The following is a 9,569-nucleotide window of genomic DNA, read 5'->3' on the forward strand; positions in this document are numbered from 1 at the left end:
TGGAGCTCCCTGTCTGCTCCCTCCCCTCTCCAGCCCAGCCGATGGAGACCAAGGGCTCCGCAGCCAAAAAAGTCAGGGTCAATGCCTGACTTTTTTCAGGTGAGGTTTCCGGGGTTTGCCCCCAGCTGGGTTTGCAATGGCGGCTACGTGATGTAGATGATGTGCCACTACTGCGAAGCCACCCTGGGGCAAACCAAGCCCCAGGACTAGAAGGAAGGAGGCATTGGTTAAGCAACTCAACATTGGTTAAGCAAGAGTCCCAGGGCATCTGTACACAAGATCTTTTTAAAGGCACAGTTACAAACAATTCCAACAAGGAGAAAAGATAGAAGACAACAGAGGAAACCAATGTGGCTCCACAAAAAGCTTAGAGATGACCTGAAAACAAAAAGGGATACGTATAGGAAGTGGAAGGAAGGCCAGGCTACAAAAGAAGAGTACAGACAAGTGGCGCAGAAGTGCCGAAATGGTGTCAGGAAGGCTAAAGCTGAGAATGAGATGAGATTAGCGAGGGATGCTAAAAGCAATAAAAAGGCTTTCTTCAGATATCTGAGTAGTAAAAGACAGAGGAAAGAAATGGTGGTTCAATTGCTTAATGAGGATGGCAAATTGATAACAGATGACAAAGAAAAGGCTGAAGTGCTCAATTCCTACTTTGCCTCAGTCTTCTCCCAAAAGCGGGTCTATGACCCCCCCTAGAAAAAGTGAAGTAGAAGTTGAGGGAGCAGGATTACAGTTTGAGATTGATAACCAAATGGTCAAAGAACACCTAATTTCCTTGAATGAGTTCAAATCTCCAGGGCCCGATGAACTGCATCCTAGAGTAATGAAGGCGCTAGTGGAAGAACTCTCAGAACCTTTGTCTATTATCTTTGCAAAATCATGGAAGACGGGTGAGGTGCCGGACGACTGGAGGAGGGCTAACGTTGTCCCTATCTTCAAAAAGAGCAAAAAGGAGGAACCTGGGAACTACAGGCCAGTCAGTCTGACATCCATCCTTGGGAAAATTCTGGAGCAGATTATAAAGAAGTCAATCTGTAAACACCTTGAAATCAATGCGGTGATCACTAGAAGCCAACATGGATTTGTCAAGAACAAGTCCTGTCAGACAAATTTGATCTCATTTTTTGATAAGGTAACCTCCCTTGTGGACCGTGGGAATGCTGTGGACATCATATATCTTGACTTCAGCAAAGCTTTTGACAAAGTACCACATGACATTCTGATTAACAAACTAGCTAAAAGTGGGCTAGAGTGCAGGACACGGAATAAAGGGCTCAAGTTAAAGGAAACCAGATTCCAGCTGGACATCAGGAAAAACTTCCTGACTGTTAGAGCAGTATGACAATGGAATCAGTTACCTAGGGAGGTTGTGGGCTCTCCCACACTAGAAGCATTCAAGAGGCAGCTGGACAACCTTCTGTCAGGGATGCTTTAGGGTGTATTCCTGCATTGAGCAGGGGGTTGGACTCGATGGCATTGTAGGCCCCTTCCAACTCTGCTATTCTATGATTCTATGATCTATTGGGCCTTCGAAGTTCCCAATAGCTGGAAACATGACAGAACCACCTGAGCTGAGCAAATCTGCGAAAGCAGAATAGAAGGGGAGATGCAGGCATGTGAGTGTCCCCACCACCGATGCACAAAGCCCACAACTATATCTCCACGAAGGGAAAACGCACACATTGGAATCAGTACCCAGAGCAGCAGAGCAGCATTAAGTCAGGGCCCTTCGTGTGAGCCAGACCCTCGGCCCCCCTGGCCCCTCTAGCTCAGTTCTGGTGACAGTAACTGGCAGCAACAGCTCTCCAAAGTTTGAGTCTGGATGCCCCACAGCCCTGCCTGTTGATGCCAGGGATGGAACCTGAGACCCTCTGCGTGGAGAGCAGGGGCTCCTCCCCTGAGCTCCCCTGAAAGGCAACAGGTGTTTCTTTTTAGGATCAATGCATTGCTTAATGCTGAATAAAGGAATAGTGGGCCTGAGTGTTGATTCCGATGAGAAAGGCCTGTGTGCACACGGATCTCTGGATGCTCCAGCTGTGGTACACTCTCCCCGAGCGACTGGCCGTGCAGTGCTGGCATCAGGGATTCCGGCACCATCTCTTTGAGAGGCTGAACTGCTGGAGGTTCCATTTTCTTTTTATCCTGCACATTCAGTCATGTGTCAGAGAGATGTCTGGCAAACCACAAACAGAAAGCAGGAGCTGCCCATACAGATTTTTAATTTTATTTTATTTTATTTTATTTTATTTTATTTTATTTTATTTGTACCTTGCTTTTCTCCCAAGAAAAATTGCACTGACGGCAGCTTGTAATCCTAAATCAAACTTCATTAAAACAGTAATACAACCAGTGCATTCAGACACAATAACAAACCCCAAAATAACAGAATAAAAACAGTATTCCATCCAACAGACCAAAGGTCTGCTTGAATAAAAAGGTCTTTGTCTCCCGGTAGAAGAATAACAGAGAGGGAGCGAATGTGGCCTCCCTTGGCAGGGAGTTCCACAGCCAGGGAGCGGCCACTGAGAAGGCCCTCTTTCGTATCACTACCAAATGTGTCTCTGGAGGTAGTGGACTCAAAAGAAGCTCTCCCAAAGTTTTTAAGAGTTGGCAGGCCCATATGGGAGAAGGTGGCCTTTCAGTTAGCCTGGCCCCAAGCCATATATGGCTTTATAACACCAGCACTTTGAATTCTTCCCAGAAACGTTATTCAAACAGCCAGGACAAACTGGCAAAATAGTTATTAAATTATTAATAAATACATTAATTAAATATACATCCTCATGAATAAATACATTCATTAAATATAAATAATCATTTATAATATGGAGTATGGGGGAGATCTCTCTCCCCCTTACTCCATAAATAATAAAATTCAAATAGCACATTCAATAGCACAGCTGACTATTTCATAGGACGCGCTGTCTTTTTAATATTGAGAACCAGTGAGGAAATTTCTTTTAAAGAGTTCTCACATCCTTAAGTGCTTCCCCCTAGATTCTAGGAGACGTCTGCTCCCTTCCAGAGGAAGAAGGCCTTAGTACAGGCCATGGACAAACAGGTGTAGAAGGTACAAAATCATAGTTGAAACATATTATCAGGACTGGCTTGTGACCTTATAATCCACAATGAAGACTTCCCCAAGCCGGTTAGTCATGCCAACAACTTCATCAGACTCCGAGGAGGTACAGATGTACCAGTGAGGGAAGGCAGCCGATTCAAACCTTGTGTGCTTTCCAATGACAACTCTGTAGAAAAGGAAGCGGCCTAGCGTAGATTGGTCAAGATCTCCTTGGATGTTGGTCTCCTGTAGATGAAAAAAGGTGGAGTTGACAATTAGACTGATTAGACTCTTCTTCAGTGACAGGTGCGGGGGTGGGAGCTGACCTAGGCAACCAATGCACACACCATCTGCACACATACACCCTGTTCCTGCCCTCACAACAACTCCTCTGGCTGCACAACATATTCTTTATACTGATTCAGATCAGAGATAGTAGCAGAGATGTCCTCTGAGGGGGTTCACCAATAGGTGGGGCTTTGAGCCCAAGACCTTCCCCCTAGAGGAAACTCAGCTGGGTAACTAAGGAAGTCACCCAATCGAAAAATGAAATAAGATGAGTCTGGCAAGATTTGTCTTGACTATTCATGCCGGCTTGATGTGCCTCGAAGTCTGAAAATTCTGCACCCCTCCTTTACAATCTGCCTTCTGTTCCTGGACCTCTAACCATCCATCCATCTCCTCATTTCAAGAGAGATAGATCACCTTGGTTGGGTGTTACAGTAATGCAATGCAGGAGACAGCCATTTGGTTGAACTCCTTTTTCACCCCAATGTGCATAAGCAGCAATCAAAGGACTTGTTCCCTGGAGTGGTCTATGCAGTCTTCTATTCACACCTTCTTCTTGCAGCACTAATTCCATGGCCTCACAGATCCTCAAAGCAAAGAACAACTAACTATACTCATAAGGGTCAAGCAAGACATTACTTAGAAAGCTGTTCCACTACCAGACATAATCTTTTCCCTGTTTCTACTATTGACATGTTGTTGAAGCGGATGCAAGGCCTGCAGTCAATGGCATCCAGCATTTTCCAATGCTACATTGCAGATGGCATTGGCTACCACATGTGCATGTGTTGTTGTTGTTGAATCCAGCATGGATTTGTCAAGAACAAGTCTTGCCTGACTAACCTTATTTCATTTTTCAGGGCCGGATCTACACTACTGCTTTAAAGCGCTTTATAAAGCACTTTAAAGCAGTAGTGTAGATCCCCCACAGCTGAGTAACTTCCTTAGAAGAATATAGAAATGTTGGTGGACATATAATATATCTTGATATCATCAAGGCATTTGACAACGTGCCCTACAATATTGTGATAAGTAAACTAGTTAAGTGTGGGACAAGTTCAGAGAAGGACAACAAAGATGATCGGGGACTAGAAACTAAGTAATACGAGGAAAGACGGAAGGAACTGTGTATGTTTAGCCTTGAGAAGACTGAGGGCACTTTTCAAGTACCTAAAGGGTTATCACACAGAAGTCAGGCACAACGTGTTCTCAACCCAAGATTGTACGACATGAAATAATGGGCTTAAGTTACAAGGAGGCATATTTTGGTTGAAAAGCAGAAAAAACCTCCAAACAGTCAGAGCAGTCAGACAATGGAAACAGCCACCTGGGGAGGTGGTGGGTCTCTCCGTCACAAGCAGAAATCAGACAGGGATGTTTTAAACTGGATTCCTGCACTGAGCAGGAGTTTGGACTCAGAGGCCTAAATAGGTAATATCTGAGTCTAAGGAAGCTACTGAAATTGCAAGGTAGCAGAGCTCATTTATGGGGACTGATGGTGGAGCCAGAAATGCATAACTGAGGCAGAGCCTGCTGTGGGTGGCACATTTCACCCTCCCACCCCGGTCCATGATTTTCTCTTAAGGACCAAGCCCCCCTTTCTTCCTCTCTGCCGTTGATGCCAGGCTTTCTTGCCATGATATTATGAAGTGAAGAGGAGATTGAGGGGAGACATGATAGCACTCTTCAAATACTTGAAAGGTTGTCACACAGAGGAGGGCCAGGATCTCTTCTTGATCCTCCCAGAGTGCAGGACACGGAATTACCAGCTCAAGTTACAGGAAGCCAGATTCCAGATGGACATCAGGAAAAACTTCCTGACTGTTAGAGCAGTACGACAATGGAATCAGTTACCTAGGGAGGTTGTGGGCTCTCCCACCCTAGAGGCCTTCAAGAGGCAGCTAGACAACCATCTGTCAGGTATGCTTTAGGGTGGATTCCTGCATTGAGCAGGGGGTTGGACTTGATGGCTTTATAGGACCCTTCCAACTCTACTATTCTATGATTCTATTAAGTCACTTCCCTTCCTCCCTGGATTAGTTCTTCAATTTTTCAGTCAATCAATCAAAAATAAGGCAAGGAAGAAATGTTCATCTGAGGGGCAAAACAATCAATGGAATCAGTGCTGATGGTATTCCCTTTGTTTGCATCCTGAAGAGAGGTGGGCTGGGCTCAGAGAAGCTGGCCTGGGCTCCTGTTTTGTCTGTCCACAGCCCCCCTGAAGCAGCTGAGTCTCCTTCCCCGAGGGCAAGAGCACCATCAGCACCAAGGAGAGGCGTGGTGGAAGAGATGGAGCCGTGGGTGGTCCTGCCCCTCTTTAACGGCGGGACTCCTGCCCCTCTGCCACCTAGGGGAAGGGGTGTGTCCCAGGACTGCCTTGCTTGGGTGCCCCTTAGCCTTACTTCCAAACAGCAGTAGATGAGAAGAAGCCACTCACCTCTAGCTGCAGCACTGGCTGCCCTCCGTTCCACACACACGACAGATAGAGTTTCCTCCCCTTGATGTTCAGGGCAACGGGGGTTTTTCTCGTGCCTGCCTCCATTTTCGGGCGATATACAGACATTTTTAGCCTCACTGAAAAATATGGAGAAATGGTATCAGTGGCAAGAACCAAGGTTAGGCTTTTTGTTGGACTAACGATGAGCAGGAAATTGTCCAGAAGTGGTTTATTTCTGCTGGTCTAGGACTCAGCAACAGCAGGGGTTGGTGGGAAAAGGGCAGCCACTGGGGCTTTACCTGCATGGCTGGTGTTGGGGCCTTGCAGGTGCACGGCCACCAGCTGTGCAGGCTCATGCAAGACAAGAGATTTGTGGTCAATGTCTTCAATATCACAGCAGATGTCTTCTGAGAACTGGTAGATGGAATCTGGCGCATACGTGAATTCAGAGGTGTCAAAATCTACAGGTTCTGAAAGGGAAAAAAATACGCTCCATGTTGAGATACATCTTGGTCTGAAATGCAACACCACTGAAATACAAACATCATTGCTGCTGCTGCTGCCATGACCAGTGAGTCAAATCCCCTCCTCTGTGTTCTTAATTGGAATTAGCTCCTTCCCTCCCTGAAGTGTTTAAAGCGATTACATTCTGTGTGAGACCTGGGGTGGATCTACACAGCGTCGTGAAGGCGCTTGCGCGCGCCTCCAGTGCACCCCGAAGCTCATTGTGTAGATCCTGCCCTACCTGGCCAGAAGAGGCGGCGGCGGCGGCGGTGGCAACGGCCCCGCATTGCCCCTCGCGGGGACGGGGCGAAAAGTTTCCAGGCTTAGCGGCTTCTCTGGGGAATCCTTGCCACCGCCGCTGCCCACCTCCCCGCCGTCCTCCTGCTGCCGGCAAAAGAGCCACCCGGGTCGGAGAGCTCGGCGGAAGAAGCCGCCGCCGCCGCCTCTTCTGGCCAGGTAGGCAGGATCTACACAATGAGTTTCGGGGCACACTGGAGGCGCACGCAAGCGCCTTTACGACGCTGTGTAGATCCACCCCAGTTCTCACATCCAAAACAACTCTCTCTGCAGAGCTCTTGGTTTCTATTCATCCTTTCCCGCTGTAGACTCTTGTTTCCCCTGGCATGGCAAAAGGAGGAGCATTGGGGAGCACAGCCCCAGGGCTTTTTTCAGAGCAGGAACAGTGCTGTCATCTACCAGAGCATCAAGATAATGGACAGACCCTTCTTACTCTAGCAAGAGAATGAGATGACAGTGAGCCTTTCCAGTTGTACTGTTGTTTGTGACAGATTAGCATAGAAGAAGTTGGAAAAACAAGAAAATAATCAGGCAGAAGCTGGATATTGTAACATGATTAGTGGAACTGAAGTCATGGACAACAGGTTTCAAGGGGGAAACTATTCAAGGGAACAGCACCTAGCCGCATGAGGGCTTCTACTTTGAGTTTTGAATAAAACACGAGTTACAGGCCTAGCTGTTGTTGCATCCTTCTATTTACACTTAAACAGATATTTTTTTCCTTTTCCTTTGATGATCCAACTTTACTCTAGCAGTTAAAGTGGCAACACTTTTTTTTTTGAGATTGTTTACATTTCTAAATCAAAGCTAAAGTTTGTATTTCAACTGGCTTTTGTAAAAGCTTGCTCTTTTCCAAGCTGAATTTATGCTATCAGAAATAAGCACCACTGAATCCAATGAAGCTTATGCATAGTATCACATTGTGCTGTGTGTATAGCTCAGCAGTCTAGTACATGCAGAAGGTCCCAGGTTCAGTCCTTAGCATCTCCAGATAGGGCAAGGAAGAACTCCTGCCAGGAACCCTGGAGAGCTGCTGCTGCCAATCAGTGCAGACAATACTGGGCTAGATGGACCAAGGATCTGACTTGGTGTAAGACAGCTTCCTAGGTTCCTGTGTGTGTCTGTGTTTACACACTGTCATCATGAGCTCCTGCACCTTAACCTTTACTACACCACTGCCTGGTTCTAGAGTGATGGCGGGGAGCAGCCGCCTGTGTCTTGTGGTGGCTGCTTGTGCCTGCTGAACAAATCATTGGGATAAAATGTGCGGTCCCCCTTTGCATGCAGGGAGAGACAAGAGAGGCCTTGCTGGGATTTCCCACGGTAACAGAGCCCACCGTGGCATCCATTTGCTGTGCATACTGTACCTAAGACAGTGTTGAAGATGTCCATCAGATCCTCATCAGTGAAAAGCTGAAGTGCTTTGGGGCTCTTTTTCATCTTCTCAATCGCAAGCACAATCACCACAGCCTTCCGGAAGCCCTGGACTAAAGTATCCTTGGTGATCTTCACCTGAATGTCCATGTCACAGACATGGGGATGGTGGGCCTGATGGCTCAGCGCAGGGAAGGCATTCTGTGGGCAAAACAGAAAGCAGCTGAAGCCTCCTGATAAGCCTCCTGATAAGCTGCAGTTGCCTGAAGAACTGCACATATTGCGCAGCAGCAGCAGCAACAGCAGCAAAGTTCCCTCCTGTCCCACCCTATCCCAGGAAAAGAAGTCTTGTCTCATGTTCAGGGAGGAAAAACCAAGGCATTTTTTGCAAGCCCAAGTGAAGACCCTTAAGTCCAAGACGAGCCCCTCAGGAGCGCTGAGGTGGCTGCTCAGCAGGCCACAACTTCCCTTTCCTCCTTGAAGCAATAAACACACTGTGGCAGGTCAGAACAAAAATATCCAATTTTTGCAAGCCCTTGTGCTGAGGGGAGTGGGGCAAACCTAAAGCTAGGATGTGCCAAATGAATTCCTCAAATATGAGAAGGGTGCAGTCTTATCTTGATGGCGACCTTTACCAAAGGTTTTTGGCATTGAGCGGGGACACACACCTAACGTGGCCACAAGGAAAACACAGAAGTGGCAGTTTGTGGGGCATATACCACATTCATGATTTGCGAGAGACCTTGACCCAGAGCAGCAACGAGGACTTTTACACAGCTGGATCACAGAGAGCAGCAGCGCAAGCCTGACCCAAGACCTGAGCAGCTGTGCCATGCAAGGTGTTGCCCGTTCAGCCAGAGCTCTCTGAAATAGGCTCCCGGAGAGCAATTTCCCCAAGGAACTGGCCCCTTTCCCCAAGGGCCCCACGCTCTCCGGGGCATTGCATCTGGCAGACCGTCAGGCTCCAGGTGACAGGAGGGCCCTTTCAAGGCGCTGCACTCTTCATGGAGGTGGAGCCTCGGAAGGAGAGTCAAGGGGGAGAAAAGGCCTCTATGAGATTCTAGACCTTGTTGGGACCCAATGGCCAGCATCTTGCAACCCAAGCTTGATGCTGAGTAAGCAACAAGCAAGGAGGCAACTGTTGGACCCCACTCCACCAGCCACAGGGGTGGAAAAGAACAGGGCGGAGCTTGTTACCTTGTTCAAGCCAGGCCGATCTGCTTCGTAGAACTGCATCTCATTCATGCTGTAACTGACAAGTAAGATGAGCACTTCAGATAACTTATATTAGAACTAGGATGACTATTCATATCATGTATCACTCATTTATTAAATTATATGTTCTATTTGGCTATTTCTTGCACCAGAGGATGCCAGCGGGATTGTTCCAGATTTTCAGAAATGAGCTCAGGGTGAGAATCCTGTGTTTTCTACATGGCTGGAATTTACCTTCCTTAAAAACATCTGGCAAAAGCAGGAGAAGAGCTCCGTGCGACAGAGAAAGTGTGAGGTGCCCTCTAGTCCCACTGAAGACAAAGGAGCTTCAACAGTTAATTACATTTTTAACATCCTAGGGGTTTAGGCAGGCCTCAATTTCTCTGGATT

General features: G+C 47.4%; 1 protein-coding gene across 1 annotated transcript; it reads right to left on the minus strand.

Annotated features, from left to right (window-relative positions):
- Positions 1-2,932: 2,932 nt before the first annotated feature.
- Positions 2,933-9,209, minus strand: IL1B (interleukin 1 beta). The gene is made up of 5 exons (XM_063139442.1): positions 9,162-9,209; positions 7,958-8,165; positions 6,089-6,259; positions 5,790-5,926; positions 2,933-3,310 (listed from the first exon to the last, which is right to left on the minus strand). The coding sequence occupies exons 1-5, from the start codon at positions 9,207-9,209 to the stop codon at positions 3,101-3,103; spliced, it is 774 nt and encodes a 257-aa protein (XP_062995512.1). The 3' UTR covers positions 2,933-3,100.
- Positions 9,210-9,569: the final 360 nt, after the last annotated feature.

This window comes from Elgaria multicarinata, chromosome 12 (assembly GCF_023053635.1).
Source record: "Elgaria multicarinata webbii isolate HBS135686 ecotype San Diego chromosome 12, rElgMul1.1.pri, whole genome shotgun sequence".
Classification (NCBI taxonomy): domain Eukaryota; kingdom Metazoa; phylum Chordata; class Lepidosauria; order Squamata; family Anguidae; genus Elgaria; species Elgaria multicarinata.

Excerpts from the sequence above, each read along its gene's own strand:
- IL1B (XM_063139442.1), bottom strand. The coding sequence starts at position 9,209 with ATGAATGAGATGCAGTTCTACGAAGCAGATCGGCCTGGCTTGAACAAG. Across the intron at positions 8,166-9,161 it reads ATCGGCCTGGCTTGAACAAG|AATGCCTTCCCTGCGCTGAG; the intron begins GTAACAAGCTCC and ends TTTTGCCCACAG. Across the intron at positions 3,311-5,789 it reads AGCCAGTGCTGCAGCTAGAG|GAGACCAACATCCAAGGAGA; the intron begins GTGAGTGGCTTC and ends TTTCATCTACAG.